The following is a 14,878-nucleotide window of genomic DNA, read 5'->3' as shown; positions in this document are numbered from 1 at the left end:
CTTCCTGGACGTAGATAGAAGACCTTCGTCTTCCCGCAGGGCAGAGAATTTGGACTGCTCTTCAGTATCGAGAGGGAGGGGGAATGGTGTGGGGGGAGGAGAAGAGGAGTGGGGATAGGGGGAGGGGAGTGGGGGGAGGGGGCAATATTTGGGAGGAGGGGAGGGAAATGGGAAACGGGGAGCAGGTGGAAATTTTAATTAAAAAAGAATAAAAAAATAAATAAAAGAAAAAAAAAAAAAAAAAAAAAAAAAAAACATCTTGGCTCAGAATTGCCCAGATCTGTCATTCTCTCATCTTCTGTTGTTATAGGGCTTTTGGTTTCTGGATCATTAATATTGCTCCAGGAATGGGGACCTGGATCTATGTTTCTTGAGCTGGAACCCACACAGATCCCTTAGCAGCTTTCTAAAGATACCCCAGATCTCTTGTTTATTCTCTCATTTCACATTGGAGGCAGCAGGCTTTTCTGAAATTTTCTGAAATGACACCCTGGACAAATGTGTGTGTATCACCTCCTATTAATCCAAGGTTATTCAAATTCTTCACAACATTCTCTGCACCCATTTCAAGGAGAAGCTTGATGAATATGGTCCAACAAAGTGGTCTCCCAGGTAGTTGCAGACATTATCTCAATCAGTACTTTGGAACAACATCAATGAAGACTCCATCAAATAACCCATCATAGTGCTCCTGTGTCTCCATGCTATTCACAGGGCATTGTGAAAAATCAGATGGATGTGCGGTGTTTATGGATTTGTTTGTTTTTCTTTCAATCAATATGTACTGGCTATGTGTCAGTTTATTGTGCAACTGAAAATACCTGTCTATATTGATGTTAAGTTCCAATTTTGAAAGAAAATGAACAGTTGACTTTGTCTGTTATGGTTTTGACAATAGAAACTAAGTATTCCATCTTTTTCCAACAGAAGTTGCAGACAAGTTTGTACATACCAGTAGCTGTGCCCTATGTACTTAGTTATATTTAAGAAAGATCCTTCTAGTCCTGTTCCATTCAGGGATTTTATAATGATTTTAAGTGAATGTTCTGCATTCACCAAGATAATGGCAGAATTTATGTTTCATAAGAACATAGTGTTGGAACGCAATTAATATTTTTTGATTTTGAGCTGACCTTTCATATCTCAATAGAAAATAACTTGGTTAAAGTGTGCAGGACTCTTCATGTGTTCTTAGATTTCCTTTACAAGTATGAGGGCATCCTTATGTTAATCAGGGAAATCAGCCTCTGTTTTCTTCTGTTTTTCCCTTTTTAGTCTTTATTTTGTCATCTGGTTAATGTTACCTCCATACAATAAGTCTATTGCTTTTCCTTCCTTTTCAGTGGCCTGGACCAGTTCTAGGAGTGTTAATGTCAACTCTTCATTAAAGGTGTATCTGAATTCTGCAAAGTATCCATAAGTCTTGAGATTCACTCTTTTTTAATAATTTGTAATATAAGTATAAAATGTTGCACAAAAATGAAAATAGTGTTTTTCTCCACTCCCAGAAAAAGACATTATACAATGTTGACCTTAAGACAATAACACTTCTTGTATTTAAAAGATGCTATCCTTCATGACTTCTGACCACAAGTTCACTAAGTCTCACTCACCTGTCTCTTATGAAAAGTTCCACTTTGCAAGTATTACCTTTAAATTACATTTATTTTATGTTCAGTGGGAATGTATTACAAATCAAAATCTGCTATTAAAGTAAAATATATCCTAAAGACTTACACACAACTTTTTTCACATTTTAAAGTGGCTAAAAAATAAAATTTACTATGTAGCTATTATCATGCTGTCTGGTGCTAGGAGAAACCAGGTATCCTCATCTCATATGCACCTTCCACATGGTTTAGCAGCAGCACACAGTGCAGACACCAAGTGTGTCTCCATGGACAGTGCCTTCTCCAGCAAGGGGGTGTAAGACAGACTGGGAGAGATGCTTGAAAACAAACAGACTATAGCCTTGATGGTCAACTATATCACATTTATGTTCTCTGTTTTTAGAAATGTGATTGTAAAATAAACTAGTTATTTTATGTATATTTTTATTTTTTCTGTTGGACATAATATTCTTTTTCATAAGAAAAGCTAAAACTTCTTATACTACTTATAAATTTAGGCCTACCTAAAATTAGGCCTGTTATTTACTAGACCAGGCCTACAATATTAAATACATTAACCTACTCCATTACTTGTGACTTTATATCAAATCCAAAAAGCCCAAGAGAAGGTTTTATTTAGTTATAACTGCCATCTAAATTCCTGAGGATATTCTATAACTCAGCTGTTAATTCCTGAGATTGCTCAGAAAGATCCATATTCCTCCATACATTCAATGAGAAAGAGAAAATCTCTCATATAGAAAATGTAAGGTATACTTTTTTTTTTTTGGATTTTTTGAGACAGGGTTTCTCCGTAGCTTTTGGTTCCTGTCCTGGAACTAGCTCTTGTAGACCAGGCTGGCCTCGAACTCACAGAGATCCACCTGCCTCTGCCTCCCAAGTGCTGGGATTAAAGGCATGCGCCACCACTTCCTGGCTTTCTTTTTTTTTTTTTTTTTGTAAGGTATACTTCTAATAGACACAATTTGAGTGAAGATGAATTCTTACCTTTTTCCTCTGTAGCCTAGGACAAAACCCTTTAGGAGTAAACCTTGCTAATAATGGTCTTTGACATTATGGAATCTGCTCATAAGTCATATAAAATGTGATTACTTAATTTTTTATTAAAATATACCATCATAGATGTTCTTTTTCCTGTTGGTTTAGGGCATTTTCCTTACAGTCCATTGGTCAGTAATCAAAAATGACAAAGGAGCAGAGGCAGCAACTTGGAGCTTTGTATTGACTGTGAACACAAGAGAAATAGTCTTCTGGGTGGCAGTTTCTGCGAGGCCTCTGAACTTCAGTTTACAGAGACGGGAGATGTAAAGGACAGGGACAGTGGCTGACTCATCACACAATTCACATTATACAGCACAATCCTTCCATAAGTTCCTAGCACAAGCCTTAGTTATCATAAATGGCAGGACATTCCTATCAAATAGGACATTGTCTAATTATCATTTGGGCAACACAGAGAAATCTTCTGCAAAGAACTCTGTTAATAGCCATACTAGAGATATGTCAGGCATTTGGGATAGAGACAGTTCCAAATAAGGTCAGGTAGAAAGCAGGGAGCCTTCCACTAGGGAGGTGGGTGGCTTTTAGGGACTTCTCCATGTTGCCAAGCTCAGAGAGTGCTGTCAGGTTAAGGTTGATTGAAAGCTCCAACCAGCAGGGCCTCTCACCATCTATCCAGGTTTGTTATATAAAACTTGTAGCCCAAAATTTCATGTGTATGCATTTAGAGTTGTTATTGGTGAATTGCTGCCTGTATGGCTGTCTTTATCTGCTTGACTCACCATTGTTCAGATTCTAATGTAACATATATCAACAGAACTGTGCCAGCTTGGTTTGGGACCCCCATTCTCTTGTTAGCTTTTCTTCCAGTTAGATGTGCTCCTTGGAGAAGAAAAGACAGTTGAATATAGTTTTTTAACCTAGTCCAACAATATGTATTTTATTTTTACTGAATTGTGGTCAGATATGATTATTAACAAATGCTTATTAATCTCTATAATTTTGTTGAAGTTTCTTAGTGTGTTAGATTTGGGTTAGTTTGTTTTCATTTCCACCTACTCCTGGATTGTACTGGAGTTTCTGACTTACACCAATGAACATACTAATATCTCTTTTCGTAGTAGTCATTCATATATTCCTCTTATGACATTAATATTTTGTCTGGGTTCTCACAATTTAGATGATCTTTTATTTTTTCTGTGTGCATAGTATATAGTGTGTATATGTATGTTTTTATAGTGTATGCATATGTGTAGTTGTGTGGGCAAGTATGTTTGTGTGTGTGTATGAGAGACAGAGAAATAAAAGTAGAAGGTTACCTGTGGAAGTAAAGATAGCAGGAAAGGGAAGGAGAAATGGTGAAGATTAGCACATATGGTCAAAATAGATGATATACTGGAAAAAACATTGCTTTTAAGAAAATTATGTATATTGAATTTAAATTAATAAAAGATTTTAAGGGGCAGCAAGATGGCTCACATATCAAATACACTTGACTCCAATCCTGATGTCAAACCTGATTTAATATCCAAAACTCAAGGGACAAAGGAACAATCAAGTCCAATCTGTTCTTTGATCTTCACAACTAGGTCATGTCACATGTGCAACTAGAAATATGTACACTCTTATACACAACACCCAAATGCACATTCACATTGACATAGAAATACCTAATCTACTAAAATGTACTACAAAGTTAAAAAAAAAAACAGATGAAATTGAAACCAGTAGGGAAGTAAGAAAACCCTCTATAATCTGGAAAAGTGGGAAACACTCTTTTCCAATAGCTTCCAAAGCAAAATACAGTTTGTCATCATCATCACTTCAGTCAAAAGATCTCATGATGGATACCAGAACTCTAGAACTCCAGAAAGATACGTTCCTCATATTCAAGCAACAGAGTTTGTGGTAATATGTTACAGAAGAAATAGAAAGATAATACTCAGTTGTCTTCTGCATTTTCACATACAGGTTGATCATACCAAAAGAATTAAGAGACATTGATTCATTATATCTTGATCAGCTCTGACATTTAAATCAGAGTTTCAGGCACACTGTCTCCCAGGCAGAAGAGAGAAGTGTGCAGGTGCAGAACAGCCTGTGGTGGAGACAGCTGTTGAGACTCTCAGAACTTTTTGTTGGAGGCTGAAACACTGTGGGAGGAAATTCAGAAAATTGCATACAGTAGTAAACTGCCAGGTCTTCAGTCTGGACACTGTTGACGGTGAGAGTGAAATCTGTCTCAGATCCACTGCCTATGAAGCGATCAGGGACCCCAGTGTGCTGAGTGGATGCAAAGTAGATTAGCAGTTTAGGAGCCTGCCCTGGCTTCTGCTGGTACCAGCTCAAGTAGTTCTTCTGGTTTTTACTGTCAAAAAGACTCTGACTGGACTTGCATCTAATGGTGACCTTCTCTCCTACTGACACAGCCATGGAGGATGGAGACTGGGACACTACGATATCAGCACAGGCATCTGCAATAAGGAATACAAAAATAAAGATTTATAATATACAAACACAGAATATAGTAATAGTTGAAATTTGTCATTTAATAACCTTGGAATGTCACCTTGTCTGTGTATATTTTACACAATACTGTAAAAATTATTATCTCTTAGCACATGTAAACTTCTTATATACAAAGAAGTGACTCTAAAAAGATTATGACAATTTTAAATTTCTCACCAGACACCCAAAGGAGCAGACACACGAGGACCTGGGTCTGTGACTCCATCTTGCTCACCCCTGCCTATTGGATTTAACTCAGCTCATACTGAAAAAGTCTGGTTTATAAATTCTTAGCAGCTAGGCTGGCCTGGAGGGGCCATGCAAAGCAGTCAGCAAATATATAAGGAAATGTCTAAGCAGTGTGTGTGAGTGGCTGGGAACAATCAACAGGCAAAAATAACACCATAGTCAGTATGAAAAATCACTAAAAGATACCAGCTTATTGCTCTCCAACAGAATGAACAGGCATCAATGAGGATAAGGCAATCCTATTCATCTTCTCACTGTGAAGCCAATGCTAAGTCCACATAAAACCTTCACAAATACAAGAACATTTTACCCTGTAAACAGTAGCATTACCTCAGAATCCATAGTTCCTGAAAATCAGCATAAAACTTAGGGGACCTATCTTGGTCTATGAAGAGAACAACATAAATACTGGCCATGTCCTTGTTCTGAAACCAAAGGGGGTTAATGACGCACTGTTTTGTCCCTCTGGACACTCACAATCAATTCCACACTGGACCACAGCCTTTAAGACAAACCCCAGGTTAGTTGAAGAGTAAGGCTCTTTAAAAAATGAGCATTTGTCTTCTCAATGGCATTTGAACTACAGGCATTAAAAATGGGACAATATGTACACAAAGAGAGGAAACAGTCAGAGTTTCTGATTCCCGGTATTTGTCAGTGATAAACATCAAGACCCTGACATCCTCACATAGTATCCTTTTAATTCAAGGAACTGAGTGAAGCTTAGTGTTCCCCAATCAAGGACTGCAGTATATGACAACTTGAATGTCCATAGAATGCCCATGTGATAAAGCCTTGCTGTCCAGGCTGCTATTTCAGTGGTGAAATGTATACAAATACAGGGACACTGGGAGGGTTTGAGGGACTAACACTGTACTTATTGGGAGAACTGTGTGTCTATGACCTTTTCCTCTTTCCTCTCCTTAAGATTCTCAGTTTTATGCCACACACCCCTGTCCTAATGTGCTGCCACACCACAAACACACACAGGGTCTTAGTCCCACAGAGAAGAACCTCCACAACAGAGCCTATGTTAAAGCACAGTATGTCATTTTCTTGTAGTGATGGACAAACAATGCTTCATTCTTTCAATGAAGTGAAAGAATTCAGAGCAAGAGATGAGTAAGTGATTGCATAACTAATTATTATGAACTACGTGCATCAATTGATGTTAGTGAAATTATTTTCACTTGTTTTTACATCTCTTTAAGCAATGGCCCTGGGAATATTGAGGGGAATTTCTTTTTTATTTTTTTTTATTTTATTTTTTCAATCTTTTATAGGTTTTTATTTATATATATATATTTTATTAAAAATTTCCACCTCCTCCCCATCTCCCTTTTTCCTCCCTCTCCCCCACCCCCACGCCCCATGCCTCACACCCCTCCCCCTCCCTCTCCAGTCCAAAGAGCAGTCAGGGTTCCCTGCCCTGTGGGCAATCCAAGGTCCTCCCCCTTTGTATTACACTTGTACCTATATGACTTGCTCTATTTATGAGTGTAGGAGGACTTTCCATCCTCTTTCTTCTTCAACTTACTGAATGTCCAAGTGACTCCACTGTAGGCATCTTTATCTTCCTTGCTTAAACTATTAGGTATTTTGTTTTGAAGTTGTGAATGAAATTTACTTAATTTATTTTTTAATAATTTGTAACTATTACACAGAAAAGGTAAAGATTATTATATGTTGACTTTGTATCCTGTTCTTTGCTGTGAGTATTTTCAGGTATAAGAGTTTTGTGGTGGAGTTTTGAGAGTCTTTTAGTTATAAGAATGCATTATGTATAAATGTTTGCAATTTAATTTCTTCATTTACTATTTATATGTCTTTTATTTGTGCTTCTGGCCTTTTTACTGTGATTTAGATTTTAGAATTACATTGAGTAAGAGTTAGAGAGTAAGCACATACTCTTTACTCAATTCAGATTTGAGAAGCAGTTTTCTGAATTAAACTAGGTTTCCACTCAGTATAATTACAGTGATATTTAATTATTTGTAATCTTTACTTTTGTTTTATTTTGTTTTACTGTGTCACTAAAATTTAACTCAGAATTCCATATTTGTCTTTGACTGTTTTAAAGCCTGTTGTGAACTGACTTGTCAATCAACTACAATACACTCTACCATACACACAATAAAAATGGTTTAGTTCATAATTGCCAATATCTAACATTCTCTTATACTTGACGGCCTCTGTTGCCCCTGGTCTCTGGATCAGCAATGCAGCTCCAGGGATGGAGATCTATATCTATGTTTTTAGAGCCGACACTCACACAGCTCCTTTAGTGACTCTCTCAAAATGCTCCAGAAGCATCTCTTGTATACTCTCCCATTTTGAACTGGAGTCATCAGGCTTTTCTGAAGTCATTTAACCTAGGACGGCTGTGTGCAGATCAGCTGCTCATTAACCCAAGTTTATTCAACTCCCTCACCTCCTCCCCAGCATTCTCTTCAAGAAAAAAAAAATTGGCTTATAAATTCCCCATTAGGAGGGATCCCATATTGTCTCAGAAATATCTCTCCTCAATGTCCCAATACTTATGTTCCTTCCACCTTACTAAAATCTTCCTCTAAGAACCTATCAGTTTCCCCTCATAATTCTGTATGAGGATGCTCCTGTGTTCCCATGTCATTCACAGAACCATGTGAGCCATCAGCTGTCTGTACACTGTCTGAGGAACTTTTCAATGTTTTTGATAAAGACAGTATGGCAAAAAATAAGTTTTTGTGTAACTAACATCATTTGTTTCCATGAAGACAAGCTCCAATATTGAAAGCTGATGAAGAGTTGTTTTGTCTTTCTCAGTACTGAGCTGTGGAAGTCAAGTGTTCCAGCAGACGCTGCAAAAATGGCCGCAGATGCCACTTACTGTGCCATATATTTTTTGTTATACTCAGGAATATATTTTTTGTTATACTCAGGAATGACCCTTCTACCCATTATCTCTTCATAGATTTTATTATGAGTATAGATGAGTTTTTTGGAGTGATGGAGAAGATGATAGCATTTATTCTTCTTGTTTATAATAATATAAAGAAATTGATTTATTTACTATATATGTTATTTGCCATTTACTAAGATAAACATTGCCCAGTATTGAGTTACTAATGAGATACATATGCATGTTTGTTTTTATATAAAGAATTAAATACTGGCTGAAAATTTGATTCTGCAGACATAATGTCTCATACATCACAGAGTTGATTGATAGTTTAATTTTATTATCATCAGTCCTGAGACTGTCACCTTGCATAAATATATAGTATACAAAGGGAAGAAGTATATTTAAGACCATTTCAGAAAATAAGATTATTAGAAATTCTAACCTAAACTCGAACTAAAATTAATTTAATGATTTTCTTTTTTTATTGATCTGTATTGAGTTCTACATTTTCCTCTACTCCCTTTCCTGCTTCTTCCCTCCCCTTCAACACTTTCCCAAGTTCCCCATGCACTCCTGAGCATTTCTACTTTTTAAGCACTTCGTGTTGACTTGTAGCTACTGATTTTGGATGAGAGAGGGGCAAACTTTCACCCATAAATTGAAACTTAAGTGGTTATAGTGAACACTCCTCTCAATTTGGTCTGAGATTTTATTTGCAAGAATTGTCAGAGTTAGTTTTTATGCCAGTCATGAATACATATATACATGATAGATGGATTTATTTTCTATGTATGTTGCATCTGTTGTTTGTCATGCAGTTCAATTCTAAAGTTTTAGTGGTGGTTTTCAGTTTATTTTCTCTATAGTGTTTTCAGCATCTGAGATGAGAGAAAGGAAACAGATATTTTGATTGAGAGATCCATTATGGGGTTAGCAAGCAAACTAGCAGTAGAAATTCCCAGGAATTTACAAGGTTGACCCCAGCTAAAACCCTAAGCAATAGAGGAGAGGGTGCCTGAACTGGCCTTGCTCTGTAGTCAGACTAATCAATATCTTTCCTTCTTCTCCTCCTCCTCCTCCTCCTCCTCCTCCTCCTCCTCTTCTTCTTCTTCTTCTTCTTCTTCTTCTATAAAATATTTATTTATTTCTGACATAATTGTACTGTTTTTGTTTCTTCATTCAAAAATTTATACTTCCTCCCCTCTTCCCATTGCCCTCCAGCTCCCCCACTCATCCTCCTCTCTCCCCCTCTTGGTTCATTGAGAAAATCCACAAGATTGGCAAGCCCCTATACAAACTAATCAAAAGACAGAGAGAGAATGCACAAATTAACAAGATCAGAAATGAAAAGGGGGACATAACAACAGACACTGAGGAAATTCAGAGAATCATTGTGTCTTACTACAAAGGAATATATGCCACAAAGTTGGACTATGTAAAAGAAATGGACTTGTTTTTAGATAAATACCATATACCAAAGTTAAATCAAGAACAAGTGAACAATTTAAATAGACCTATAAGTTGTGAGGAAATAGTAAGCTGTCATTAAAAAAAAAAAAAAAAAAAAGCCCAGGACCAGATGGTTTCAATGCAGAACTTCCAAGAAGAGCTGATACCTATACTCCTTAAGGTGTTTCACATAATAGAAACAGGAGAGTCATTGCCAAACTCTTTTTATGAAGCTACAGTTACCCTGATACCAAAACCACACAAAGACTCAACCAAGACAGAGAATTACTGATCAATCTCACTCATGAACATTGATGAAAAAATTCTCAATAAAATACTGGCAAACCGATTCCAAGAACAAATCAATATCTTAAATAGCACATAGATTCTTCATCCAGTAATTGGTGGAAACATAGGCAGAGACCTGCATCTGAGCATTGGACTGAGCTCCCAAAGTCCTGTTGAAAATGGGAGGAGTGAGAATATGAGCAAAGAGGTCAAACCATGATGAATACACTCACTGACACAGTTTAGCTGAACTAATGGAAGCTCACCAACTCCAGATGGATGGGGAAGGAAATAGCAAAAGTTCAAACTAGTACCTCTAAATGTGGGTGAGAGTTGTATGGCTGTGCCAGGCTGTGGGGCCACTGGCAGTGTCACCAGAATTTACTTCTATGGCTTGTACTGTTTTTGTTTTGAACCTATTATTGTTAAATAGATACCATACTTAGGCTAGATATGGTAGAGAGGACCTTGAACCTTACCCAAATCAATGTGCCTTATCATTTCTGAGGAGTGGATGGGTGGTGGGGTAGGGGGTGTTAGGTGGAGGGAAGGGGAGGACGGGATGGAGTGGGAACTGGAACTGGTATGTAAAATGGAAAAAAAAAGTTCATTACCGTCCCTGACTTCAAACTCTATTACAGAATGAAAACAGCTTGGTATTGGCAGAAAAACAGAGAAGTCGGCAAATGGAACTGAATAGAAGATCCTGATATTAACCAAAAAACCTATGAATACCTGATTTTCAACAAATGAGCTAAAAGTATACAATGGAAGAAAGAAAGCATCTTCAGCAAATGGTGCTGGCATAACTGGATGTCAACCTGTAGAAGAATGAAAATAGATCCATATCTATCACCATGCACAAAACTCAAGTCCAAATGGATTAAAGACCTCAATATAATTCTGACCACATTGAACCTGATAGAAGAGAAAGTGGGAAGTAGACTGCATCACATGGGCACAGGGACCACATCCTACATATAACCCCAGTAGCACAGAAATTAAGAGCAACAATGAATAAATGGGACCTCCTGAAACGGAAAAGCTTTTGTAAAGAAAGGACACTGTCATTAAAACAAAAAGGCATCCTACTGAATGGGAGAAGATCTTCACCAACCCCGCAACAGACAAAGGTCTTATCTTCAAAATATATAAAGAATTCAAAAAACTAAACATTAAAACTCTAATTAACCCAATTTAAAAAAATGGGCTACTGAATTGAACAGAGAATTCTCAACTGAAGAAGTGCAAATGTCCAAGAGACACTTAAGGTCATGTTCAACTTCCTTAGCGATCAGGGAAATGCAAATCAAAACAACTTTGCGATATCATCTTACACTTGTCAGAATGGCTAAATTCGAAAACACCAATGATAGCCTTTGCTGGAGAGGATGTGGAGTAAAGGGAATACTCATCCATTGCTGGTGGGAATGCAAACCTGTGCAACCACTTTGGAAATCAGTGTGGTGGTTTCTCAGGAAATACGGGGTTAACCTACCTCAGGATCCAGCAATACCACTCTTGGGAATATACCCAAGAGATGTCCAATCATACTACAAAAGCATTTGTTCAACAATGTTCATAGCAGCATTATCTGTAATAACTATAACCTGGAAACAACCTAGATACCCCTCAATGGAAGAATGGATAAAGTGTGGAATATATATATATATATATATATATATATATATATATATATGCATTAGAGTATTACTCAGTGGTGAAAAACAATGACATCTTGAATTTTGCATGCATATTGGATGGAAATAGAAAACACTATCCTGAATGAGATAACTGAGACCCAAAAAGATGAATATGGCATGTACTCACTCATTTGTGGACTCTAGCCATAAACCATGGTCATTAAGCCTATAGTTCACAAGCCCAGAGAAGTCAAATAAGAAGGTGAACCCAAAGTAAAACATTTATAGATCCTCCTGGAAATTGGAAGCAAACAAGTTTGCAGAGCAAAAGTTGTGAACATGGGGGTGGGGTTAGGAGTGGGGGTAGGTTGGGGGAAAGGGGAGAGTGGGAGAGGGAAGGGAGAAGGGAAGGACTGGCAACAGCTTTGGGGAGTGGGAGGGTGGAGATGGAGGAAGGTGGATATAGGAGCAAGGAAGAAGATACCTACATTAAGGGATCCATTTTAGGGTTAGCAAGAGACTTGCCTCTGGAGGGGATTCCATGTATCCACGGGGATGTCCACAGCTAGGTCCTTGGACAACAGACAGAGGGTACCTGTACCGTCCTTGCCCCACTATCATGCTGATGATCATCTCGAATATCACCATAGAATCTTCGTCTGGCAACAGATGGAGATAGAGACAGACCCCCTCATCAGAGGAACAAACTGAGCTCCCAAGGTCCAGTTGAAAGACAGAAGGAGGGAGAAGACTAGCAAAGACGTCAAGACCCAAGCGGTTGGTCCACTATCTGAGGCAGTGTGCCTGTTCTAATGGGAGCTCACCGAATCCAGTTGGACCATGTCTGAATGAGCATGTGATCAATCCAAACTCTCTGATTGTGGCTGACAATGGGGGCTGACTGAGAAGCCATTGATAAAGGCACTGTGACTTGTTTTTTGGCATGTTCTTTCTTTTGGGGACCCTAGTCTATGTAGATGCACAGTTCCCTAGGCCTGGATGTAGGGGGGAGGGCTTTGAACTTTACAAAGGGCAGGGTTCCCTGCCCTCTCTCAAGCAGGGTGGAAGAGGAAGGATGGGGTGTGGGGGAGCATGAGGGGATTGGGAGGTGGGAAGAAAGTGTGAATAATTGAATGGAAAAATAAAATAAAACAAAAAACAAAGAAACAGTTGGATATATTTTCAGTCTAGTCTGAAAATATGTGTGTCATTCTGGAGAAATGGGATCACATAAGGTTATTACTAAATGTTTTTTTTAATTTCTATAATTTTTGAGTATTGTTAATGTAATAGATTGTTGATTTATCTTCCTCTGCCCTAACCCTCAACTACATTGGAGTTCCTGGCTTATAGTATTGTACATACTGATATCTCCTTCCTGATAATAATTATTCATCTAGTCCTCTCTTGAAAGTATGATTTTCCATGCTCTCCTGATTGAGATGATCTTTATTTTTCTATGTACATAGTATTCCTGCTGTATTCACTAAAGTTCTAATTTCATGGTCATGAACTGCCGTACCTTGTGATTTTCTTGTAATGTCTTTATTTCTCCCTCAATTTAAAATATAATTTGGATGAACTTAGACCAATTATTCCTGTAGATTTCTGAAATAGATTGTTCCATGCTTTCCCAGTCTTTAAGGTTTTGAATGAGAGTTCAGGTGTGATTCTCATGTGTTTGTCTTTGAAGTTGACTTAGCAACTTTCCATTAGATGTTTTGATGTTTGTTCTTTATGTTGTATTTCTTTTTACAGAATAAGCACAATCTATGACATGGAGAGATAACTCTCTAGTGATCTCTATCTGGGTAGCTAAATGTTTTTTTTTCATTTACCATATTTTTCTAAATGTGATTTTTTTCTATTCTTGCTCTTCAATATAATCTCTGTGTCTTTAGTTTTCTTCAGCTCTTCTATATCTTATGCTTCTTAGTATTGGTCTCTTCATCATATGCTAGAATACTTTGACATTATAATCATTATATATTTTTTAACCAATGATGTTCCAAAGCTATGTTTTTTTCAATTTCAGTCTTCATACAGGATATACTTTCCTCCATTTTATTGAGTCTTAGGGTGATTTCTTTCTTCTGTGTGAAAGGAAAAGAATAGGCTCAGGACCCAAAAGATAAGTTCTCAGCACAAAGCTTATGTTTCTTTTTCCCCAGGTGGGCAGAGGGCAAGGAATAAGAGAAAAGGCAGAATATAGAGGAAGAGTGAGAATGGGATTGTAACCCTGGAAAGGGGTAGGAGTATTTTTCATGGATTAAAAAGGACTGTCTCTAAATAAAGAGACAAATGTAGCACATAGGTAAATGGTAGTTTATGAAGGCAGAAACTCGGTGTTATGCTGAGATGCTTAATTTTAGTGGGTATATTAATTAGGTGAGCCAATGAGGCCTTTGCTGGATTTTGGTGCTTTAAGAGTTGGACCTTGATAACCTCTGAATGAGGGATTGGCCATATAAGCAAATAGACCTTGTGTCTTGCTTCAGGAATGTAATCTAATAGTTTTAGCAGAGGTAGAGGCAAATGAGGAGAAAGGGCAAGGCCTACCAGAGTCACATGCTTGAGCTTATAAGTGTCCCTTCACTGTGTGTTGTGTTTGATACACTGAAATTTTACTAACAGTTCAATTATGATTTTCCCTTGTTCACTTATTCTGCCATGTTGCTGATTGTTTTATCCATCTAGTTTATGTTTTCCTATATTTTATTGGCCTTTCTCAGTACATCCTTGGCTGAATAATTTTTTTGTTTGTATCTATTGTGGTAATTCACTACTTTATGAATATGTTTTTGAAATCATCACCCAATATTTTACCCATTTCAGATCTTTGAGTTGAATCTTTTAGTGAATTAAAATGCTTTGAGGTACAATTTGGTTTGACTTTTCATGATCTTATGTTTGTGTATTATAATTCATATCTGTGGGTTTAAATACCCCTTTTCATTTATTTGAGGCTTTTCTAAATGTAGTAAACTATATTCAAGGTCTCACTGACCATAATCAGTCTGCTTTAAGGTATTTGGAAATTTCCATTAATTTTATGCAGTCTGTACAAACTTGATCAGTGCCATATCTTCAAAATAGGATAAGTTTCTTAATCAGGATGTGGACATAGTTAGAATATTTTATACATGGAATAACAATATATACCCCTTAAAATTAAGCCTTATTAATTGATATGAAATATGAAGACTTGAAGGCAGCATTTACTGATA

General features: G+C 37.3%; 1 gene segment (V, D, J or C); it reads right to left on the bottom strand.

Annotated features, from left to right (window-relative positions):
• Nucleotides 1–4,667: 4,667 nt before the first annotated feature.
• Nucleotides 4,668–5,374, bottom strand: LOC130875497 (immunoglobulin kappa variable 4-1-like). The segment is given in 2 exon segments: nt 4,668–5,104; nt 5,316–5,374. Coding segments are annotated over 2 exon segments (486 nt in total).
• Between the last annotated feature and the right edge of the window lie 9,504 nt (nt 5,375–14,878).

The sequence above is a fragment of the Chionomys nivalis genome, chromosome 1 (assembly GCF_950005125.1).
Source record: "Chionomys nivalis chromosome 1, mChiNiv1.1, whole genome shotgun sequence".
Lineage (NCBI taxonomy): Eukaryota > Metazoa > Chordata > Mammalia > Rodentia > Cricetidae > Chionomys > Chionomys nivalis.
The sequence above is the reverse complement of the archived record's forward strand: the minus strand, read 5'-3'. Positions and strand labels throughout refer to the sequence as shown.